The sequence below is a fragment of the Embiotoca jacksoni genome, unplaced genomic scaffold, assembly GCF_022577435.1.
Source record: "Embiotoca jacksoni isolate LCO1_2020_lvr unplaced genomic scaffold, fEmbJac1.0.p SCAF_25, whole genome shotgun sequence".
Lineage (NCBI taxonomy): Eukaryota > Metazoa > Chordata > Actinopteri > Embiotocidae > Embiotoca > Embiotoca jacksoni.
In genome coordinates, this window is record NW_027185376.1 from 428,315 (window position 1) to 453,031 (window position 24,717).

General features: G+C 42.6%; 2 protein-coding genes across 3 annotated transcripts in view; both read left to right on the top strand.

Moving 5' to 3' along the window:
- The first annotated feature begins 1,105 nt into the window (after positions 1–1,105).
- Positions 1,106–14,842, top strand: dlec1 (DLEC1 cilia and flagella associated protein). The gene is made up of 38 exons (XM_069159378.1): positions 1,106–1,270; positions 1,370–1,510; positions 1,630–1,786; positions 1,995–2,108; positions 2,195–2,379; positions 2,772–2,980; positions 3,631–3,715; positions 3,823–3,910; positions 4,215–4,388; positions 4,484–4,620; positions 4,728–4,820; positions 5,057–5,147; positions 5,244–5,406; positions 5,644–5,836; positions 6,309–6,385; positions 8,468–8,630; positions 8,751–8,847; positions 8,971–9,101; positions 9,225–9,386; positions 9,502–9,632; positions 9,838–9,988; positions 10,245–10,361; positions 10,553–10,674; positions 10,781–10,966; positions 11,060–11,121; positions 11,210–11,352; positions 11,500–11,615; positions 11,713–11,783; positions 12,278–12,495; positions 12,633–12,782; positions 12,882–13,004; positions 13,115–13,209; positions 13,363–13,450; positions 13,592–13,789; positions 13,893–14,054; positions 14,146–14,296; positions 14,456–14,573; positions 14,674–14,842. Exons 1-38 carry the CDS (start codon positions 1,214–1,216, stop codon positions 14,798–14,800), a joined length of 5,046 nt encoding a protein of 1,681 aa, XP_069015479.1. The 5' UTR covers positions 1,106–1,213; the 3' UTR covers positions 14,801–14,842.
- Positions 14,843–18,403: 3,561 nt separating this feature from the next.
- map3k22 (mitogen-activated protein kinase kinase kinase 22) overlaps positions 18,404–24,717 on the top strand; it is a 36,044-nt gene continuing 29,730 nt past the window's right edge. For both annotated transcript variants that reach the window (XM_069159436.1, XM_069159437.1), the window contains exon 1: positions 18,404–18,763. The gene's annotated coding sequence lies outside the window, so the exon portion shown is untranslated. The remainder of the gene's footprint in view (positions 18,764–24,717) is intronic.

Below are 24,717 nucleotides of genomic sequence, written 5' to 3' on the forward strand. Positions count from 1 at the left end.
AACCATTCATTTTACATAAGATACAGACAAATGCCCTGCGTGGACTCAACAGTGCTTTCAAAAACACGCTCGACACAATCCGCTGAAACCACTTGTCTCTTTCAGTACCTGTTTCTGCATCGTATGAGGACAGACAGCATTTTTTTCTTGCTAGCTTCATGGAAAATAAATCACGTGTATAAAAGGGACAATGCCACACCTTACATGACATTTCAGTATGTGGGTGTGTTTATTTAATAAACGTTCTACATCTGGTCTCCTGATGTAGTCTGGCTTAGTTTGTTCAGTGCTGCAGATGCTGCAGAAAATCATGACAAGAACAATAGTGAACACACATTAGTGATAAACAGATGAAGTCTAAAACATTTTTTTTTTATCCTATTAAGCAGCATAGGCTACTCCCCAAAATGCACTGAATTTAAGTTACCTGCCAGACAATATTTGCTTTTCTAGTTTAATAGAGGAAGCATGTTGTGTTTGATTTATGCTGTTTGTGGTCGATGGTCTTTGTGGTGCTAATATTTGATTTAGCAACTCAGCTGGTTCACAAACAACTATAAATAATTACATATTAAGTTACATGAATTTTACATACATTTTAATGTTTGCAATGTTGAACATGCACCTGACGCTCTTCCTAATCAAAACATGAAGGACATTGCAAAGGATGTCAACAATTTACTTTGCTAATTTCCTGACCTTATGCGAAATAACTTTATAACATTAGAGCCAATAGAATTGTTTTAATTAGATATTCTATTCGGTTTTTTTTTTTCAGTCATTTCAGACGGCATTAAAACTTTAGATTTTTTTTTTTATAGGTGATATTTTTTGTAGTTTATATTAAGGACTGTATATTATTAATAATGTTTCCACCGGTGTGGCGTGCCCTTCCTGTGAGGACTCGGGAGTAGTTATAAATTATACCATGTGTACCGTATACAGTCAGAAGAGATTTGTTTGTTTGCTACTTCCGGGCGTGAAGGGAAACGTGGGTTGTCGCCACGGCAACGACATTTAAACAAACATGACCGACAAGGAGTGAGGATTTCGATTTCAGAAGTTATAGCCCCAGCTTGTTGCTTACGTGTCTTGGTTGTGACGTTGACTTGAGGAGGTCGTAAACTCGTAAGTTTATCCTGCTGACACACAACTAGTTGTTTAACACATGATGCTGTATTAATTATGCAGGAGGGACCAAGAAACGAGACAAATGCTCCCGTTTGACCCGTCTGTGAACAGCCCCAGACCCGCGTCCGCAAAGTCACAGGTAACGCACACAGCCGTGACGCGTCACCAATCTCTAGGAAACATCTAACAAATAACTTAAAGCTGCCTCTTCTTCTTCTTCTTCTCCTCTGAATTTTAGGACATTTCTCATGTTTTAGCGAGCGTTTTCAAGGACCGCTTCGCAAACGACAGAATCGGAAAAGAGACTTTGTCCAACCTCGTCAAGGGCAAGAATGGACGAAGCAGCTATCACAACAGATATGTTGGGAAGCTCCAGCAGGTGAACAAACAGTGTCACTACCGACGCAAAAACTGTCTGCTTCACAAATTCAAAGTCAATCTGAGAATATTACAATGATGCAAATTTAACTTGAACTTTATTTTTGTCCAACCACACAGGCTCATTCTGAATATGAACAGCAAATAAAACAGGCAGACATGCTGGAGAGTCACATCATCCAGGCCAGAGCTCGAGCTGCAGCCACAGAGAGCCAAACCTTCGACAGAATGAAGGATGAAATGGAAGATATTCATGATTACCAGGGCCTGCTTACTGGTGAGATGGCAGAAACACCTATTTATTCATTCTTATAATGTATTCTGCTGTAAGGGGCTGTGGTGTTTCACCGCTTGTGTAATATCATTTATATACGATAGATTGAGTTGTAACTGCCTACAGCATTTATCTATATATATTTACTGTGAAAATGCCTGTGGTGTTGTAAAGGTCGCTATTTGACGTGACTTCTTATGTCTATTTTCAGTCAAATCAGCCTTTTCCTGGTGTGTAAATGGAAGTCTTCTTGAAAGTAACGACCTGATTTCCCCTGACGACTACTTACCTACACAAAAAGTAAAAGTGCGACCTCCAGCAGCAGGTATCTGACCCTCTTCGGTACCCATCTTGAATTATTACCTCCCAGTGTGTTGTTACTCAGCGTCTCAATAATCCTTTTCTTGTTAGTTAAATCGACTCCTGCCGAACCCCCCTTCAAGTACGCCATGCACGTGTCCTGGAAGCCTCAGGATGATGGTTATAAGCTGATCCCCAGTCCAGAAAAGACTGTCTTAGAAATGAATGAGTTAGAAGACAGCCTGACCTGTGAACTGAGCTCAGATACCTCAAGGAGGAAGGAAACTCTTAGAGAGGTGAGGAGGAAGGTGCCTATATCATTTTGAGGAGAGCCAACAAGAGGGATACTATATGTTCTACTACCACCACTGACTCTGCAACAAATTATTATTTTTGTTATCATTGATTTTTATAGAGTGCTTCTCTCTCCAATTCCAATCAGCAATATTAATGAATACAATAAAAACAGTTGATCAACAAAAGAAATAAAAGAATAATTGGGGTAAACCAAAGAGGAGACAACAGGACATAAAACGGGACATAAAAAAAACATGATTTAAAGGCGCTCCTCTCGGCTTTGAGAATTTTCTTTAAAAAGGATGCAGGGAGACTTGATTACATCAGTTTACCATGAATAGAAAATAGAAAAGCATTGTTGAAATCCATCAATAATGTTGTGTTTCAAAAGCTAAGCAAGATCAACCCCAGACCAAAGTGGAAGGATGAGCCGAGCGCAGAGGATCGAGCAGAGGGATGGGAGAAACTTCAGAAGCTGAAAGATCGACAAAGCTTCCTACGCAATCCACGCTTCCTTCTCCCAAATGCAGAGCATTCCCTCATCCGGCCCAGAACCAAAGTGAAGACGGAGCCTGAGAGGAAAGGCACTGAGGAGCAAAGGTACCACAATGTGCAGAGTATAAAGGCCCTTTTCTTAATTTCATGGTTAATACTTATCATTTTAAGATCATGTGACCATCTCAGGATATCGATACCGTATAGTGGGTCACATCAGAAAATGTGGATGGGTTGTAGTTTTGGAAAATAAGCTGAGGTCAGAAGATCCCTCGTCATTTTATTAACAGAAACACGGCTGCCATTTACCTGTGCAAACAACTCGTTGCAAACAACTGTTTGTGCCAAAGCAGAGATGTGTATGTTGATACTTTAAACATTATGTTATTTGACATATAGTTCCTCTGCCAAGCTGAGCTCATCTGAGGCTGCTGCTGCTGAGGCCGGGGGAGGCAGTGAGAGCCAGTGTTTCTCATCTCATCAAAACATCGCTGGAGCTTTTCTCTGCCACATTACGTTCTTGATCTTCTTAGAAAGTGGGAGGTTAGCGACAGAGAGACAAGGACAGATATGAGGAGGCTATCTGAATGTGAAACGAGACACATCCTGCCAGAAAAACCAACAGACTGACTCATGTGTTTCCTGTTCGCCACAACTTTATATTACTGAGCTCATCGCTTCCTGTGAGCGTGTTTTTACTGTGAACACACTGAGTACAGTAATGTTGTTGTGCTTGTGTTTTTTCTCCTGCAAAGCCCTGCTGAGGATCCTGTCCCAGTCTTCTTAGCAAAACCTTCAGTGGTAGTGTTCACAGAATACAGTGTGGGACATGTCTATGAGGTGTGTTTCACTCACTTATTCAGAACAGTTACACAGTACAGAAATAAAATCTGAAATCATCTTTCCCTGTGAGATGGTGCACAGTAACTTGTCGTTTCCTTTCTCAGACTACACTTGAGCTGAAAAACCTGACTTCCTCAAGCCGCCATGTCCGAGTCATTCCTCCCAGCACTCCTTACTTCTCCATTGGACTGGGTGAGTTCCTTTAGGCTCTGACTGCATTATGCAACGTCCTTATGTCTGAAGTGGTGAGAAAATCATCGAGCAAAGTATCAGATGTCAGTGACTGAATCGAGAAGGAATGCCGGAGAGATTTGACAAATGAAGTCATACATCTCTGGAAGGCAGTTTGTGACTTTTAGCATTCCCCCGGGTGCAGCAGCAATTCTGGATGTGAATATTAACACTACCTGCTGTAACGAACACTAAATTAAACCCAGTTGAATGTACTCGAGAAGTTAATGTCAGAAGGGGTTGTTGCTCTCATATGTTTTGGCAGGGAGATTTCCTGGTGAAGGTGGCTTTGTGGCCCCGGGGATGAGTTGTAAGTACACACTGCGTTTCGCTCCTGACTCCCTGGAAGACTACAAGGACTTCGTAGTGGTGGAGACGCAGGCTGAGCACCTGTTTGTGGTGCCCGTTGAGGCACGGCGACCTCCTCCTGTACTCACCTGTAAGTTTATTACAATCCTGTGTTATTGTGATCTGCATCAGTGTACTTATTTTACTCGTGCGTTGTTGTCGTGCCTCCCTCTAATTCTGACGCAGTACCAAGATTTCTGGACTGCGGTTATTGTCTGATTGGAGGAGTTAAGTTTGTTGAGTTCCTGTGCCAGAATGTCGGTCTCAGTACGGGGACCTTTTGCATCATCCCAAAGAACCAGTGGCCAGTCTCAAATCTTAGGGTAAAATAAATACATGAAGTATAACAAAGTAATTGTATTTGACATTTTTCTGCAGGAAAAACAGACAAAAATGTGCTTAACATGTCAATTTTTCATTTATTTTTTAGTCTGTGGCCAGAACACACTTTTCTGAAGAGCCACCCTTTGCAGTCAGTCCCTCCCTTTTTATGCTGCACCCAGGAAAAGCCATTGTAGTGGAGGTGGGTCAGTTCAAATTTATATTCAGAAGAAAGAATAATGTGTAATTGCAGTACCTCATATACATTCATAAACACAGTGACTGTCAGCATTATCCACTCCTAAAACACAGAGGAAGCAGTTAAAATGCTTAAAATCTTTCTGGTACACTTCCTCAAGTTTAATTTCTAATCAGCTGACTGTTTAGAAATTCAGTTCCGTAAAAGCTGAGTGTTTCAATACGTGTGTGTGTTTGCAGGTGGTTTTCTTCCCCACCACCGCAGAGAAGAGCTGTCAGGTGTTCACTGTTGTCTGTGACAACTGCCAAGTGAAAGACATTTCCATTGAAGGTGAATCCTCGCAGTAGAGTTGCTTAGAGCTTTGCTTCCTAGTATTTTTCAAACACTCTCCGGTGTACGGTTGAATGTTGTGTGTTTGTTTTCCAGGTGAGGGCCAAGTGATTGCACTTGAGCTGGTGTCTTTATCTGGGGAGAAGGAGCCTCCTGTGGTTGGAGAGGTGCACGACCTCACTGCAGAGCACTTTGTCCGTTTCAGCCCATGCAACCCTCACTCTGTGCAACACAAGAAGATTGTCATCAGAAACAATGTGTAAGCTTCGCATCTTTGTACGTCCTCACCATGAAGCACAGTTTTATTTTTTATTTTATTCCAGTGCATCTCCACAAGTACAAACGTCATCCAGCTACTGCTCCGTTCCCGACCCTGCGCTGCTCTTTTTTTTTACTGCAGCACGAGTAGAAAAAGAGTTTCCCTTCAGGGATCATTAAATGCCACATTACATGTCCATTTCGACCTCTTTCTCTTCTCTTTATCTCGGGGATGAAGCCACTTGGAGCTGCCGTTCCACTGGCAGATCATGAAGCCCAACCTGCACCCGCTGTTTCCAGGGGAAACACCCGAACCGTCCCATATCCAGTTCCACCAGGCCACAGATGATGTTTTCCAAGTCAGCCCCTTTACAGGCTTTCTGGCTCCATGTCAGGACCAAAATTTTCTGCTCACCTTCTGTCCTAAAGAGGTAAGAGGATTCAGAGTCCAAATAATCTTTGAAAAGATAAATAATGTCTTTTCATAGCAATGATAACAAAAAAGCTGTGGTCAAAAGAGATTCATGTTTCAGTGAATAAAACAATGACATTTATTTCCGTTAGGACTAAGCACACATTTTTTCAAATTGCTAATTGATAGAGTGTCCCACCCTCATGGTTCTGCTTTTGATAGATTCTAGACAATCTGCCTGACACAATTATGTAAAAATGTTTCTACTGCCAACATTTTATGGTGAAATACTTTTTTTTGTCTGTAAGTATTACCATATTAGTTAGAAGATCTGGATAGCTTAGACTGTTATAGTAAGATGATTGACCAGGATAAGAGATTCAAAAGTGATGGTAGTGAAATTACTCTGAAAATAGCCCAGAATTTACATAATTTTACATTCTGAGATTTCAATTTAACAGCGACATCCCTGAGAATCTCTTTTTTCTAAGTTGAAGGATTATCACAGTGTCTGTCACTTAGTCCTGAGGGACGTCCCCCAGCTGCCACCAGAGCCCAGTGGCAACAGGTGAGAAGTTCTTTGCATGTGACGGAAATATATATATATGTATATTGTAAATGTAAATATAAATTAAAACTGCAAGCAGTGATATGCGGGCCCTCGCAGCTTCAGCACGCGAGGGTCGGCATATTACTGCTTGCAGTTTTATTTTTTTTCTCAATCTTGTCCCTTATTCTTTTTTTTTTTTTTCTTTTTTTTAAAGGCTTTTTTTGGCAGCTTTAACATCTTCAAAAACTAATGAAAGTTGGTACCTGACGCATGTTTCATGAGGTTTGGAGCATCGTTTGACCTTAAACATCAACTTCCTGTGTCACGGTGAAACATCAAACTTAGCTGCATTGCCCTGGCTATACACTATACTCTATACTCTATACAAAAAATAATTTTGGGTCACTTTTTGGACGACATGCTATAGTATGACTTTTCTTTGAATATTTGGGACAACATACTTTGGATGACTTTTCATGACTTTTTGGAGTATGACCTTTTTCTGAACTGACATGCATGCCTCAAGTTACTTCTCACTGTGAGGCAACTGCTCTAACACCACTGTGTCATACTATATCGTGAAAAAAAAAAGTCACTTTTAGACTTCTATTTTTGTATTGTTGTTCACCTTTGGTTTGGTATTAGTATGACTGCATGTACAAACCCAAGCCTGTGTGGCTTACCCTTAGAGGGACTTGCCTTAGGAGGTCTCGCCCTCTGTGAACCACTTGGCTTACCCTTACAGGGATTTGCCCTCAGTAAACCTTGAACCTTGTGTGTTACCTCGGCGGGTAAACCATGAACCTTGTGTGTTACCTCAGCGGGTAAACCATGAACCTTGTGTGTTACCTCGGTGGGTAAACCATGAACCTTGTGTGTTACCTCGGTGGGTAAACCGGGAACCGTGTGTGTTACCTTGGCGGGGCTCGAACCCGTGTCTTCATGAGGTCGTTTCCAGCTTGGAGTTGGTGTCGTAGACTGCTGGACTATCTTTGACGCTGGAAGATTAATCGCGGCAGGAGAAAATGTGTCATGGAGTTCACTCAGAGCTTCCAGTGACTCAACAGGTAAAAGATTCTACTTCACCCAGGTTGCTATTAATGGTTCAGATTCCACCTTGGCCTGTTGGTGGTGATTCAACTTTTAGTGAAGTTGAAACATTTGGAGAAATTGAAAAAGTTTTGCATACACTACACATTACAGGAAGATATTTAAAATCATTGCAGACCCCGTTGAAAACACGTATATCTACTATCCAAAGAATGTCTGCGGCAATTTTGGTTGCATTTGAATGACTATTTGTGGACGGTGAGTTGTAGGTTGCAGTGAGCCAAAGATTTGTCACAACGCAGCCCATCACCTGGGAAGATTGGCGGCACAGTGGTTAGCACTGCTACCTCTCAGCCAGAAGCTTTGGGGTTCAATCACCCCCTTTGTCATGACTTAAAAAATCAAGTCATTTTTGACTTTGAAAATGCCGGTCATTTTTTGAACAACATGCCATAGCATGACTTTTGGGTCACTTTTTGGCCGCCACGCCACAGGCACACCGATCGACGAAAACTAATTCTTATGATAACTTTTTATTCCAAACATGTTAAGAGGGCACAGACTCAATTTCAAGTCGGTCTGACAAAATCTGAAGGAGGAGTTTGTTAAAGTACAACATGTACGAATCGCCAAAAATGGCAGCTAAATTCAAAATGGCGGACTTCCTGTTGCGTTGACGTAATGGTGCAATGTAACTTTTTTGTATGTCTAGGTGTGATACACATGTCCACTGAATTTTGTGCATGCAGGTAAATGGAGCTGCCGGGACATCTGTTTAGGGGGGCGCTAGCGAGCCATTTGGCCACGCCCACTCGCGACTCCACTAAAATACCACATTTTTCGCTGGGAGAGACGGGTGTACCAACTTTCATGAGTTTTTGAATATGATAAAGCCTCCAAAAATGCAGTTGTTTACGGAGAATCATAATAATCGCTTGGATAACAATAGGGCTTTCGCACCATCGGTGCTCAGGCCCGAAGAAATCAAATCACAAGGTCATCACATACAAAGAGGTCTGACATCACATGTGGGTTGTGTGGGAACTCTAGTGTCCTGCAGCCTGTGGAGACGGGATCTAAGGTAGGCAGTGTCATCATCATGGAGATAGAGGTGAAGGGGTCAACAGAGCCATACCAGATCCTCCTGGAGCCCTACGCTGTCGTCATCCCAGGAGAGATTTTTATTTGCAAAACCACTCGGAGACAATTCAAGGTTTTAATGCCTCTTTTTTCCTTACATTAATCATGATCGACACAGACTAGATTTCTATTAAATCATTGTGTCCCAGTATTACAGTTATAAATGGTGTTTTCTGTGTTGTATGTTTATCAGATGTGGAACCACAGCAAAACCTTCATCTGCTTTCAATGGGAGACGCTGAGCAGCAGCTGCCACACAATAGAAGTGGAGCCATCTACTGGCAGAATAGGTGCATCACACACATTGTGTAATGTGGTACAAAAATATTCATTTAGACTTTATTTGGTCATTAATCATTGATTTGATTTATTTATGTTCATATATGTATGTGTTTTTGATTGATTGTGTCCAGAGGAGAACGAGTGTTTTGATTTTAATCTCATTGTGACCGGAGGGAAACCAGAGAAGGTTGTAACCAGCTTAGTTTGCAACATACAACACCGCCACGAGCCCGTCGTTTTGGCCGTTGAGGTCTCCTTCAAAGTAAGATTTAACCACATCACAAATTCATCACCATCCCAAACTTAAAGTTTGTTGCTGTCACATTATGAAGTATTATTTCTGTGAGCTGTGACCTCTTCATGCGAACCCTTTGGTCTTGAACAGGGTCCCATGGTGACTGTCAGTGTGCCGAGCGTCGACTTCGGACTGATGAGGCTCGGGGAGCAGAATCAGACCACCCTGCTCCTCACCAACGCCACCCAGCTGAAGGCCTCCTGGACGCTGGAGGAGCGGCTTGATACCCACCAGCACCACCAACACACACAGGTAAAGGTGGCTATTGTGGCAGCACAGATATGACAACCAGATTTGTAGCAGGTTAGTGTTTGTTTTGTTACATCTACAGTATGAGTCTGTGTCAGTAATCAGTGTTGGTGCTCAGATCTTAGTGAAGCCATGCAGAGGTGTGCTGCCCCCCTCGGCCTCTTGCAATGTGGCGGTGCTTTTCACGCCAAATTCCTGCCAGCACTTTGAAACGGAGCTGGAACTGACTGTGGAGAAAGGAACGGGATGGTAAGGACACGCACTTACATACAACTTTATGGTTCTTCTGCTTAAGATTTTTTTTCTTACCTAAGCTGTGTACTTAGAGCTTCTGGGACTCCGGGAGTGTTAAGTATTCCAGGGGCCACGACCACATTATTGTAGGGCAATAAAATGTTAGTCAGTGACAGTGTCCTGAGTACAACAGCTAGCATGACCTGCATGTTCCTTCCAGTCACCTGTCAGTGCGAGCAGATGTGCAGTCTCCCCAGGTGTGTCTGCTAAAGTGCCAGCTGGCCCTCCCTGAACCTTACCTCGGAGTTCCCTCCAAGGGCACCGTGACTCTTTTCAACCAGACTCTGCTGCCGTCACACTTCAGCTGGATGGTGTGCTACACTACTTTTTTTTTTTATTTTTTTTTTTATCATTTTACTCAATCACCACTTTATTTACTGTATTTAAAAGGAAGGTTGCATTAAATCCTGGAGAAAAAAAGAGTCTCTCTAATCCGCATGTTTGCCATTTAGAATTTGTAGTGTGCAAAAGGTTGTTTGGGTACATATTAGATTTAACAGACTATAATTAGTTTGTCTTTTAACACAATGACTACTTGATGACATTCAGTAATATCTTACCCAACAGGCCGAGCTCCAGGGTAAACAAGCTTCACTGTGTGAAGCCAGTTTTGATCCTTCCTCTGGTACTCTGGGACCCAACGCCAGCATGGAGATCACAGTTAGTTTCACCTGTCACGCAGAGGTAAGTACCACACTACAGCACACGTTTTTTTTTAACACACCTGAAGCCTACAACACTTGTTACAAAACTTCAAACAGACAAACTGAACAGTTAAAAGTAGCGAACAAAGGGTTTACGTTTGATCTGCTGTCACAGAGTCTTATTCTGTCTTTTGATATTTTATCCTCTTGCTTGTCTCTTTTTTTTTCTAGCTGGAGCTGACTGAGGTGGTTGCTCTCTGTGAGGTCCAGGGGATGAACTCTCCTCTTGTTGTCGGCATCGTGGCTCCCAAACCCAAGACACTCAGCGTGTCCTACTCGCTGCCAAGTGTCTGGTAGCAGCCTCTAAAAGCCCAGCATTTACATTCGCTCCGTACTCAAAGTGTCAGTTTCCCGGACTGAAATGTTGCTGCTGAAATCGCTGTTTTTCTGTCCCTCCAGTTCCCAGCAGGATGATCAAAGCGCTTCAACACTGGTGCTGGACTTTGGAGATGATGTCATTTTGAAGAGAGCCGTTACCAAACAGTTGCTGATAACCAATCAAACAGCCATCCCTGCCCCTTTTACCATAGAGGCACAGTACTTCACCTGCAGTGCCTCAAAGCCAAACAACCAGTCAGAGAAAAGGTAACGGAGCTCATGCTGACCTGACTAATGGCTCAAAGAATACCTCTGCTTTACTGTGACAGAGATGTAACAAAAGCTGCATCTTAATCGCAGGTTCGTCCAGAATCCGCCTCACTCTGTCCAAGCAAAGGAAGTAGAAGAAAAAACATATGAGAGTATGCTTTAGTTTTTAACCGTGTGACAGCTATTGAAATGAAGCAGCAATGAGCTCCAACACATGATTCTGTATTTGTTTGTTGTCAGAGTTTCTGCTGGCTCATGGAAAAGGTGCAGCTTTTTTAGTCGTGCCACAGTCGGGGCTGCTGGGACCGTTTGACACTCAGACTGTGGACGTGACTGCCTGCACTGACATGTGGGGGAAATACAGAGATCACCTCATATGCAAAGTATGCATTTTAATGTTATTTAATGTGCTATAACAGCTTTTTTGGGTATTTGGGGAATTGCTTTGCACAATATATCCTCTTCATTTTCTCAGGAATCGATGTATCAGAGATAAATCCAAACATTCTGTTTTTGTTCGTGTGCTGCAGGTGGGGGAACTGGACCCTGTGGTTATTCCCATGCAGATGACGGTGCGAGGCTGTCCACTCTACTTCCAAATGACGGGCCCACGAGCAGATGACCAGTACCAGGGACCAATCTTACAGTCTGTCCCGCAGTCCATTTCTCCAATAAAATCCACCTTTATTTGTGTATTTTCAATGACGGCACTCTTGATTTAACATTCCTCTTTGCCTCGTTAGGTTCGGCACTCGCTTGTCTAGAGGCGACACGGTGTCTCGCTCCCTTCGCATCAACAATCCCACCATGTTTGGTAAGTGAAATCATCAAAACATCATTGGGCTGGAGGAAAATTGTTTGACTCTCACGTTTCCTGACTGCTGGGGAAACGGCATCACTGCCAGTTACTGTACAATGAAATAAATCAACACGGCTGGTTATATATTACTTTTGTAATAATTTATAACAGACCTATAAGAGATTGTAATGGGTAAAAGAGCCCTTTAGATTTAAAAACATTTATTTGGTGTTTTTTGTTATCTAAAATTATGTTGAGTGACTCCATAGAATGCCTTTTATTTACTGTTTAATTTGATTTATTTTGCCCCTGAGATCTTCTAATATCCTCTTAGAATATGTTTTAGTTTGTGTGTTTGTGTTACAACCATAGTGGCAGTTTTTTTTTTAATATATATATATATTGTGCTGTGATCTCTCAGACTTCTGTCTCTTTTTATTTGTACCAAACTAGTTTCCCATGTTAGGGTGAATAAAAATGATCTAATCTAAATATCTGCTGGGTGACAGATATTCGTGTGGACTGGGAGATTTACAACATAGACGACAATGACCAGAAACTGGTGGATGTTGTGGTGTCATGTGGAGACTCCTTCCCACTTAAAGATGCTGATGGCAATGAGGTGCTGAGTGGAGCATTAAGGCTGTCTGATGCAAACATTCAAAGAGCCTGGAAGAAGGCTTACAACCAAGGCTCAGAGGGAACGAGCTTTTCTCAAAGTGGGCATGTGAGTACGGTTTAACCATTCAGCATAGAGAATGAATGGGAAATCCATAAGGTTGAAGATGCCCGTGAGTGGAACCACGTAGATGCACATTTTGGTCTTCCACTTGCTTAAACCCAGCTTTCTTCTGTTGGTTTCAGGATACAGAAGAAGAGTTTATACCCGAGGATGACCTTGAGGAAAATAGTCTTTGTCCTTCACCTGCACAGAAAAATCTCATCTCCGTCCACATCAGGCCTCATCTCGGCAGCCTGTCAGATTACCCATACTGCATCACACCCCAACAAATAGTATGCTCACAAGATTTTAGCCACATACTTGTATTTTCCCCTTCAGCACTTCTACTGCTTTATATGAATGATGTATTTCTTTGCTGTTTAAATCTCAAGGTGATCCCAGCAAAGAGCAGTGCAACTGTCCATGTGTCTTTCACCCCTCTGACTCTTTCTGGGTCTGCTTGTGAGTCCCGATGTGTTGGCCTGGCACTGGGTTTCATGAGCCTAGACTCTGAGGTAACACATTAAGGACACGAAACAGTACGCCTCAAAATGAAATCCTGGAAAAAGGTCGATTCCTCTAATGCAATCTGAAATCCCATATTCCACTGCTGTGTGTGTTACAGATGGCTGCTCGTGTCCCGGGTAAAGTTGTAAGGGCTCAGGGTTTGGATTTAGAGCCTGTCAGAATGAATCTACTGGCAACCGTTAAGCCCGCAGTGTAAGCAATTACATTCATACTATTTATGTCCCTCCAGACCCGTAATGCGTCCAACTCAATTTATGTTTCCTAAATTAAAATAAGCTGAGGTGAAGCAAAAAGAGCGCAGAGGTGGTCTGATTAAGTTGCATATCTTCTCTTGACTTGCTGCAGGCTGTCAGTGCAGATGGAGGAGGACGACGGGGTGCTGGAGTTTCGTGCCTTGGCCGGTGATTTACTGAGAGCAGAATCGGACAAGGAGGTTAGACTGAGAAATCTGCAAAACTAATCAACAGTGCTCTGACATACTGGAGTGCACGCATGAAGTAACGATCCCCTGGGTCTACAGTATTTCTGAGCAGTTTGGGGTGTTTTTTTGGGGGGGGGTTGTTTTGTTCTGCAGCTCGTCGTGGGGGAATTTGACACAACACGGACCTTTCAGCTGACGAACACCTCAGAGATGCCTCTAAACTTCACACTGGAGACTCAGCCTCCGTTTATAGTGCTCAACCCGCAACCCCGAGCCCGGTCCAGAACCTCCAGCAACCTTTCAACTGGAGACAAGCAGCCTCTTGAGCTTCAGCCTCAGCTCAGCATGCAGGTGAGACCAGGAGAGCCAGCCATGGATACAGACACTCAATCAATCTGAGGGATGTTCTGTTTTTTATGTTATGATCAACAGTCAGTGTTTCTATGACTACTAGGTGAAAGTAGCCTTCCACTGTTCCCTGCCTCTTCTGGACCACGTGTACCGGACAGATGAGGAACGCCCGCCTGGAGTGATGCTGATCCGCCGAGCAGGCGGGCATAAGAAGTTGAGGTTCCAACAATCCCTCCTGGTCCACTACAGCAACAACAGCCTGCAGGTCCGAGACGACTGTCCAAATGGTTTTTATAAATCATTTGTGTGTTAACTGCAAAATCTGTGACCTCACAAAGTCCACTTCCTGTGTGCAGACGGTGCCTCTCCAAGCCCATCTGGATCTTTCTACACTGCAACTGTCCGCTGACAGCGTCGACTTTGGGTTCTGCTTTGTGGGGAAGACACAAACCAGAGAAATAATCCTCCACAGCCGTGGATCCCACACGTACTGGAAATCACTTACAAGTAACCACTCAGCCATCTTCATAACCATCAGTATGATTATGATGCCTAAAGAAATGATGTCTGTGGCACAGAAAAATAAAGCCCGTAGTGCGTATGATGATTTATATTCCTTTGTTTTCATAGCTTGTCAACCTTAATTGTGTGTTTAACTGTGTGTAGCACCAGATGAAGGCGACTCCCACGTGTTCCGTGTTACACCAGACTTTGGGCTGCTGAAGCCCAAAGAGCTCCACGTCACCAGCTGCAGCCAGCGCCTTCAGATCAGCTTCACTCCCAGGTACGGCAACAAACCGGAGGCTAATGTTAAAACACAGGGATGTAAACATCGTTTCCAAAACATGCTTATCTGTCAAATGTCTACACGTTCCGTGTTTCAGTGACGACAGGGAGTTCAGGTCCACCGTGGTTATCCAGTCTCCTCTGGTGAGGTCCCGGCTCACTCTGCAGCTCCACGGAACAGGATCCTCTGACGATGCGGACAGGTCAAACCACACGTCCTCATAACACCACCGAGTTTATACTTACTTTGTAAGAATGTCAATAAATGCAAAGAACAACTTGTAAGGTCTCATTTTATTAAATACAGCAGATTTAAATAGCTTTTAATGGTCAGTGAATTATAAACTGATTTCTGGTTTTGAAGCAAGGCATTTAATAACGTAAAGATCGGACCAAAAAATTTGACGAGTTATGATATACACTGGTTATATAAAGTCTTCAGTCCATCTTTTTACATTTCAATGAATGATTTATGTAGTAAAGGATGAACGTAGTTTGCACAGTAGTTTGTAGTCAGTCACCTGCTGTTTTACATGTATATTACATAAAGGCATTGCAACCTAAAGTACACTTAATATAGTTTCCCTGCAGAATAAATATTCACCGTATACTGTCATTTATTTAATGAGATTTCAGATCTCATCGCAGTAACAAGTCTTCATTTCTCGTCTCGACCTCCAGTCGGAAGCCCGAAAGATAGGAACCCACAGAAGATACATACCAGGAAAGTTTGTTTGGAGTGGAGTTTTAAATCCAATGAGTCTCATCTTTCTCTCCGAAATGAGCAGAATATCTGTAACTGTTAACACGAAGCTTCTGCCTCTGTGTTTGTACTCACCGGGCAGAGTGATCACCTGACAGGCAGGCAGATTTTTCTGTGGCGCTCGCCTGGCTGCCAAAGGCCTCATTGATTTCCAACAAGTCGATGTCAGCTACAGTTCGCCCCCGAGGGATGAATGGATTTTTGTAGAAAAGCGGAAAGGTGGAAAAAGAATACAGCCGGGAGGAAAAGCACCAGTATGCAAACAGTTATTCCACACGCTTATCAAACCAGCTGGTTGCAGCACTACAGGGAGAGCAAAGGCTGTTTCGCAATCCAAAACATGAGGGGAACTCCCATGACTGTACTGGCATTCAGAGGTCCCAGGACTCCCAAAACTAAACACCTGCGATCAATGGGCGCCTCACTCGACTGGAAATCTCCCAAGACAGAATGTGTCACTTCCTGCATTACTGCTGAAGTCATACCTGCTGTTGATACGCACATTTGTGCATTAAGGTTCTTCAAAATCTAATCATAATGTATTTGTATAGCTCGGATGTGTGTTAATGTTAATCTGAATTTCTGTGTTTGTGCAGACAGTTGTCATATAGGTAGGTAGGTAGGTAGGTAGGTAGTTACTTTATTAATCCCCGAGGGGAAATTTTTTTCGCTACAGCAGCATACAGAAGCAATAAGATAATAATAGAAATAATAGAATATTATATATATATATATATATATATATATATATATATATATATATATAATAATAATAATAATAATAATAATAATAATAATAATATAAATAATATATAATAATATTATCCCCGATACCACACACACACACACACACACACACACACACACACACACACACACACACACACACAGAAGTGGAAAATAATTTGATGCTCTTTATTTAATATAAATAAGCAGCTTTATCCTATAAAACTGACATTGACGGCATCCTGTTTTTCTCTGGAGACACTAAATCTTGGAAATTCTCTAAGGTGATGCAGCAGAAACCACAGAGATGCACACACACACACACACACACACACACACACACACACACACACACACACACACACACACACACACACACACACACACACACACAAAGACATGGGTTGTTGTTGTTCATAACAGCTGCCTGTGGTGTTCATCTACAGCACAGTTTAGCTGTACAGACGTCTACAAGCACTGCAAATCCACAGAGAGATGCAAATGTCCAATTGATATTCATTGCACTCAAGCAGTCTTACACAGAACAAGGGCATGTCTGATCACAATAAAACAGTGCTGTGTGGAACTAATCTGAAGAGAGGGATGCTGGGGCCAAGGTCAGTGGATCATTTGTTATTCCGATCGTCAGGTCTAACATGCTGAAAAGAGGACACAGGGCTGCCCGCAGTCATATTTTTGTGCCGCGTATTAATTATTTTCAGCACACAGGTAGCCTCTTCTCAAGGCTGCAGAATGTGAATGTTCAGCAGTCACACGAAAGATCAAAATACTGTCGAAATGTGTGGATAAGTTGCACATACTAATCACTTCCTGACTTACAGCACAGTCAGCAATGTGCAATGTTTGTGACAAATATGAGCAACGGTCTCTGTCACTGTCCATTAGTCTGGAGATCACATCAGCTTGGATGCTTATTGAACACCACATGCTCTCTGAGCTACCAGTTAACAGGGACTCAGGTGTCCAAATACTACAGTGTTGTAGGCTTCTTACACACTGGTTCAAACTCAGTAATTAGTGAAGGATTCAGACTCTTTACCTGCTATTTTAAACAGCAAGAGGAGCTGTGTTTACTGTTGACAGACTCCTTTACCTGAAACCCACCGGGATTCAGAGAGAGCAGTTGGAACCACTGCGGCTGCACTAATTGGGAGTGCATGTCACTGTGTGAAGTACTGATCTTCAATACCTGAGAAAATACTGCCGCTCTGGACTTCAGACAGTCACCGACATTGTGGATACTGAATGCAGAACAACTGTCTTCAATCAAAAGTTAGAAAATCTTAGTGGAGAGACAGTCCAACACTGCTGCCATGTCTGCACATAAGGCGTGATGTCATGACGAGGCAAGTCACCACATCATCGTGATGTGGTGGCAAATTAAAAATGTGTCTGTCCTCAAGCCATCAACAGCGAGTGTTTGCCATAATGTTTGGCTCATTTACTGTATGCTGTATATGCACGTGAAATTATATAATTTTGCACGTAATATCATTTATATTTTTCTATATATTTGGACTGTCTCAGGTTAAATTCGTGGTATGATCGGTTTTGTTTGAAGATGTGCTGTTCCAGTAATAAAAATGACACAATAACTATTCAAAACTGTAGTTAAATAAATGAACGAATGAGTGGATAAATAGAATAATAAAATACATCAATATTTGCTTATTGAATTACATTTTCTTTTTAAAAGAAAGAAAGAAAGAAAGAAAGAAAGAAAGAAAGAAAAAGAAAGAAAGAAAGAAAGAAAGAAAGAAAGAAAAAGAAAGAAAGAAAAAGTAAAAGTTTTAATTTCTAGTGCAGATACTGAAGTTTCTTAAAATAACAATATTGTCAGACATAATGTTTAACGCTAAAATTTATAGCACTTTCATAAAACAACAAATAGATAAACAGAATCTTTGGTTTGAGTCCAAAAAGACACCCTGCACTCCATGAAAGCATGTTTGATTAGTGTTTTCAGTGTAATTGTCATCAAGAGTTGGAACAAGTTGAAACAGTCAGACAGTCCTATATGAGATCACTTTAACAACAGTAAAGCTACTTAAAGGGAAAACGAAAGTTAAAAGATGTATGTAACGTGTTCACATCATGTAGTTTTTAGTCGAAACTCCCTCAAGTCTGCAGACCAGTGTAACACAGCACAGCATGAGAACAGATGTTTGCCTCCCTTGCACTTGCTCAAGGTGTCCACAGGGGGGCGTCCCTCGCCGCCGTTTGACGCCACCGCCTTGGAAACGCACCACCGGAGAAGCGTCACCACTTCCTGGAGCTCACGTTGTTGCTGACATCAGAGGCGCAGCTTCAGGGGAAAAACTCAGCCCCTCTCTGTAGCGTGTGGAGACAAGCGGAGCGCAGGGCGAAGAAACTTTCCTCCGAAACACGTCGGCCGCTGCAGTTTGCTCTCCGCCGTAAACACGAGCGTCAGCTCCGGATTATGCGCCTTTGAGAAGAGAAGATCTTCCTCTCAGAGAGCAGCTTGTGCATGTCATTTCTGCGCTTCGGTACAGAGCGCAGTTTCCGGATATCAGCCCCAGTGTTTTGGGGAAGATTTGCTCCGTAACTGTTGGGATTTTTTCCGCTCTTCCTGTCGTTTATTGTGATAACTTTAGAATCACTTCATCTTCATACATCCCGCAGCCGCAACCAGAACATGGACACACTTAGATAACAAGGTAAGAGTTCACTCTTGTTTCCCTTTTTTCTTTTTGGTTTCTGCATTTTTACTTCTGTTTACAGCAACAGCAAAAAAAATAAAAAAAATAAAATAAAAATCAAAGCGTCAAGACAGTGAAACATACTTGCAGCATTATTAATGTTGTGATTCGTGTTGAAGTTTAGGTGCTGATAAAACACACTGTGGAGTGTATGTACTGACAGCAGCCTTAATGGACAGGCCTTCATGCAAGTGGAAACTGTGACTTGGATTTCAATGCAACTGTTTCTGGAGTGGATTTGAATATCCCACAATATTAAGTCCACAATCACCTTGTACAGACACAACAGTCCATTGATGTTGTATGATGAGATGATTTGCAGATATTCTGTTGCTGGAGTGAAAGTTTGCATGTGATTATCAGTGGTTGTTTCTAAAGGACCCTTTCACATGGTTTTAACAAAGGCACAAATTGCATTTTCTGGAGATGCGAGTGATTCCTGGAAAGTCGTAGTCACCATGTGCCCGTGGACTCATTCATGGTTCTGTATCCTCTTTCCTCTCTTTGCTGTTCCTCTTCCAGACCTCTGTCATTCACAGTGGTCAGTTAAACTGCTGATTTTCATCAAAGGAGGAATCCTTGTCCTGAAAAGTCCCTTCACGTGTTTCACTTTTTTTTTTTTTTTTTTTTCCTCCCAACTCTCTTTTCCAAACGATTTGACCTCCGCTGAGGCAGTCACAGTGTAAAAAGTGATGAGGGTGCATGTCAGCCTGGTCATGAGCTCAGCCCACATTCCTGTGATCACACATATCTGACACAATGTGCAGAATTACGCTCCAATGAGGTCATCGTCTTCACCAACTGTGATCAATATGAACAGCGCTCAGCGGAGCAGCGAACTGATGGACGTGTTTATCAGGACTTTGAGATGCCCCGGCCGCTCAGAAAGAGCCCTAAAGCGAGAGTCGGACTGTCAAGTGGAAACCACCCACAGATATGGCTGCTGCTCCTCTAGCAAAACAATCCACAGGGTTGATAACAGGACTGAGTCCCACAGTAAATGCCACCACAGACAGGAGACATGGTTGTTAATTATGTTCAGATGGGACTAATAAAGAAAGAGGTCTGGAAAAAAAAAGTATTTTTAAAAGGTTGACTTGTTACAAAGATGACATTGTTTGTAAATTTTTTCAAGGCCTCTCATTTTTGTCTATAAAAGTTTTGAGAAAGTGTCTGTGGATTTTTCCTTCTTGGAAGAAGTGCATGAATATCAAGTCATGCAGGCTATATTCGTATTCCTCGGAGCCGCTCACCGGTGAGAAAGTTGTGTTTTATACCGTCCTGTTGTCGACTCTCAGGACGACGTCATGCCGGCTTTTCTGCCAGTCATTAACCGAGCGTCTTAATGAGAGTGAACACGACCTCTCCTCCTTCAGCGAGGACTGTTGGAAGTCGTGCTATCATATGATGAACTCACTGACCAGAAGGCTGTGGGTCAAAAGTCGCCGTGAATCATGTAGAGCCAATGGCGGTGTTCTCTCAAAAGCCCGCTGAAGACGGCGCCTGGTCAGAGTAGGAGAAGAGAGGAAAAAGGTTATCGTCGGGTCATTCAGCGAATCATAAATTACTGAACGTAGAGGGACCGGGCAGCAGACATGGTTCACTAAGATGTGTTAGGAAACTGGTCTTCACTTTATACACTTTTTGCTGTCCAACAGAAAACCTGGTTTACAAACTGGAGGTTTGGTGTTTAAAAAAATAAATAAAACATGGTCTCCCAGAAAGGAGCTATTGATTGCATTTTGGGAAATCTAAGATTCAGGGTTTGGGAGCCAACTCGGGGCTAAAAGTCAGGTTATAAAGTCTGCTGCTTCCAATATTCCCAGTCATTACATAGATATGACTCCACGATGACGAAGCAAATGCATTGTGAAAATTCTGGAAGTTTATCGAGGCCTGATTACAAAACTTCTTCCCATGCATTATGTAGTTATATTGCTCCAAACTGAGTTTAGGCTGTCCCGCTTTCCTTCGATCTTCACTACGATATCCATAAAACTTGAGTTGAGGCCATCCATGTGAGCCAAAAACCAGTCCAGAGGATTATCTGTTGAGAATACATGGAAAGTTTGCAGGAGCACTGTGAGATCATCACGGGTTGATGTCAAAACTACTTCTCTGAGCTCCCCAAAACCTCCAACTTCACCAGTCGGTTGTTCCTAATTTGACAGGCTTTTCGTCGCATTTTCCCACTTGGATGTTGGAAATGTCCCACTTCTGAGTTGCTCACGAACGCGCCATAAGCTGAAAGCACGACCATCTCTGCAGCACTCCGCCCAGCAATCAGGTCTTCACGGTAGATTGGCAAAGAGAGAAGTCACTCTTAAGACTCAAATAAGTGTTTCAGAAAAGCCTGATAGACTCTTGAGGTTGAGAGAAGTAACGATTGTTTCGTCTGTCGGGACAAAAACGTGAACTCTTCGGCCTGATTACGCGGCACTGTACCTGCAAGGACGAAATACTGACTGTTTCAAAGCCTTGATACCGCAGCAGATATTACAAGGCCGATATAATACAGAGAGATCCTTAAACTCCTGCAGAGAATTCACTGCCGCGGGCTAAATATTCACCTTTCCAGCCTGACACAGGTAAAGAAGAACTTTTGGAGTCCATCCAATTCCATACCTCCCCCCTATGAAAAATCTGTGACTCAACCTCAATTTCTTTTCTTTTTTTTTGAATAACTCATTTCAACAGCTCAAGTGCAAAGCAGACAGACTGTCCCTGCACAAATATAGGTGTGCAGAGCTTTTAGTAGCACACCCACCATGACGTAAACCAGTAACTGCTGCTGTACGCTGCTGGATTACCTGTTTGCTTACGTGTGTCAAATCTCAGCCTTTTATTTTCAGAAGACTTGGACAAAGTTAAAACATGTTATTAGATAGATGGATAGATAGATAGTTACTTTATTAATCCCACAAGGGGAATTTTTTTCCCCCCGCTACAGCAGCATTATAGGTACAGGAAAGCAATAAAATAACAGTAAAATATTAAATCTAAAAATGCACAGTATATACAATAAATAGAATAAAATGAAATAGAATAATTAAATTAAATTAAAACTAACTAAACAATAGTGCAAAGATTTAAACAAACAAGAAAACAGACAACCAACGGTGTTATTGTTGTGTGATGGATTTTGCCAGAGGTGAGTTATTGTACAGTCCTATTATGTAATAATGTGGCTAAAGGCAGAAAATAGTTTTTAATTAAGTGTATAAATGAAGCCTACAACAGGAGAAAATGTGGACAAAGTAAAAGGGTCCGACTGCTTCCCGAAGTCAGTCTGGGTCACTTTTCTTTATCTGTGAAAGTGCAGCGAGGTCCGGCCCCCGCCGCTCCAGAAACTAAGAGGAAGTTGTCCTGATTGAGCTTTGTCTGCACGGCTTGTCGGACCGTAAGGACAATGCCATCAGCAGCAGTAGAGCCTGAGGCCGCAAGGACAGCCGGATAGACAACATACAACCAGACTAGGTCATACAATAACACTGAGGATAAGTGTGTGTGTGTGTGTGTGCGTGTGCGTGTGCGTGTGCGTGCGTGCGTGCGCGCAGCACCACAACTGGCCAGGCAGCATTGTTTTTCACGTCTTTAATAAGGATATACAGTACAAATAAAGAAGTGAGGCCAGTTGGTAGTTTGTTGCAGAGATGTTCAATGAAATCGACAAGGGAGACTCTTGAAAGGAAAATAATGAAATTGCTTTTGGATTCCTCGTTGTCACTCTCTCAGCCTCTGGAGTATCAAAGGCCCAGAACCGAGACGCTCCTCACGGATAAACAGCTCGGCGGCAGAAATACTTCCTTGACTCTTCCTGACCCGCAGCTGTCTCACTTTGTGTCTCGTGAAATGGGTTTAAGTCTTTGAGCCGCCTCTGCATGGCTGCATTTGGGTGGAGAAACACAATGAGTGAATGTGCTTGTAATAGCATGTCACCTCATAATGGAAAAGACAGCTTACTTTTCAGATTGTGCAGATTCCTCTCGGGTAGAGTATTCCTCTCGGGTAGAGTATTATTCTCGCGTGTAGTTCGAGTGATCCAGAGGGTGGATGTACTGCGGGCGGCAGGAGAATCCCTCTTTCATTTGGGCTATTTTTAGCCGGAGTTGTGTGGTTGATGATGATGGCAAACAGATCCACTTATCTCTGAGCTAATAGAGCCATCACTTTCACTGAGGAGGATCCTCTTACAGCACAGGCTGGTTGGTACCTCTGGATTGAGTTAAGATAACACATCCAGCTCCACAATTCATATCGGGCTCTGATTTCTCCTTTCACTACTGCTGTCTCCGGGGAATTGTTCTGGTTCAATATAAAAGTGATGAAACCGTAGCGTAAACCTATGATTGATGAAGCGGTCTTTTATCAAGACGGCTACAAATGCCACGTGCTAAATATCTTTCCAGATTCTCAGATGCGTAGTTTGGCTGGCCTTGTTTTAATCCATTCAAAATTGACATGGATTAAACAATCACTTTTACGGTGTCGTGTGCATTGTATTCTATTTTAGTGTGCTAACATAGTACAGCTGAGTCTGATAGGAATGTGATTACTTTTGCAGTAATTTAAACCAAAGTGTGTTGGACTCCCTGAAATTTTGATCTGATGATGGAGCTCCATGAAAACTCAGGGGATGGTAGGCCATTACATGCATTATCTGGCAGTCAAGAAAGCTCGGGTCAGGTTTTCAATAAACGTTTTGCAGACATTTTACAGGATTCAAAACGTTGCCAGTGGCATTAGATGAAAAGTACTCGTCATTAATCTTCTGGGTACCGTGAGTGTCTGCACCACATTTTATGGTTGAGATATGTCAGTCCGCTGCGTGGTGGCAGTCTCTACGGAATTAGACTAAAGTGCAAAACATTTTCTGGTTCCAACCCATCAAATGTGAGGATTTGTTGCTTCCCTTTATTTCATATCTTTACAAACAGAATATTGCTTTTTGGGCGGTTGTACTGGCAAAAGAAGAAATTTGAATGTCATGCTGGGTAATGTGAAAATTGTTCCTTTATTCTCTGACTTAGTCAGTAATGAAAATGATCATAAATTGTAACCCTCAACCGTGTGAAGCTCGTTTTTATTACACAAAGAGATTATTTGAACTTAAACTCACAGTTGCAACAAAAGGTACAAATGTATAATGGCTACACATTAAAAGGGAAATTCCTTTATTTGAAATAAAACACAGATTTAGTGCCAGACGACAGGAAGAGTCCTCTTCACGTGCTTCAGAACGGAGTCATCAAGCTTTGTATCCCGCTGAAGAGCTTGGATCTCTTCTCGGCGATAACTCCTGCGAGACGCTGAAAGGGGAGCCAAGATTGTGATAAACGAGTGCTGAGGCCCTGCATGTTAGTGACGTCCTCCCGCCCACACGCTTCGACCAGACAGCAGAAGTCCTCAAGTGAGTCCCTGCGTTGAAAACCCTCGGCGGGTTTAATGAGCAAGAGGACACACGGTATTGTCTTACTTCCCAGAATCAAACCAGCATGACCCTTCTGACTCATGCAGGGTGGCCCCAGCACAGTTTTGGCAGGCGTTCAGCAGACAGGACACCCCCGCCGCTGACCTTTTTGAAAAGAGTAAGTCACCTAAATAGTCTCGGCTCACTAATCACCTGTCACTTCCTGCCCGAGGTGCGTTTGAGACCACCAACTGGGTATTGTGATGTCACGCCTTTGACACATCATGTGATCTCATCGACAGTGATTTTGCATTGTTACTTTATTTTGGGTACAGCAACCTACATTGTCAGCTCATGTTCTTACAGAAAAAGGACATAAATGTCTCTCTTAGTCCCTCACCTGTCCCTGCTCCCCAGTGCACGTGTCTATTTTTGGGTTTCCAAGAATACCTTCCTCCTTCATAACTTTTGAGAATGAAGCAATGGAATTAAATAGATGCGA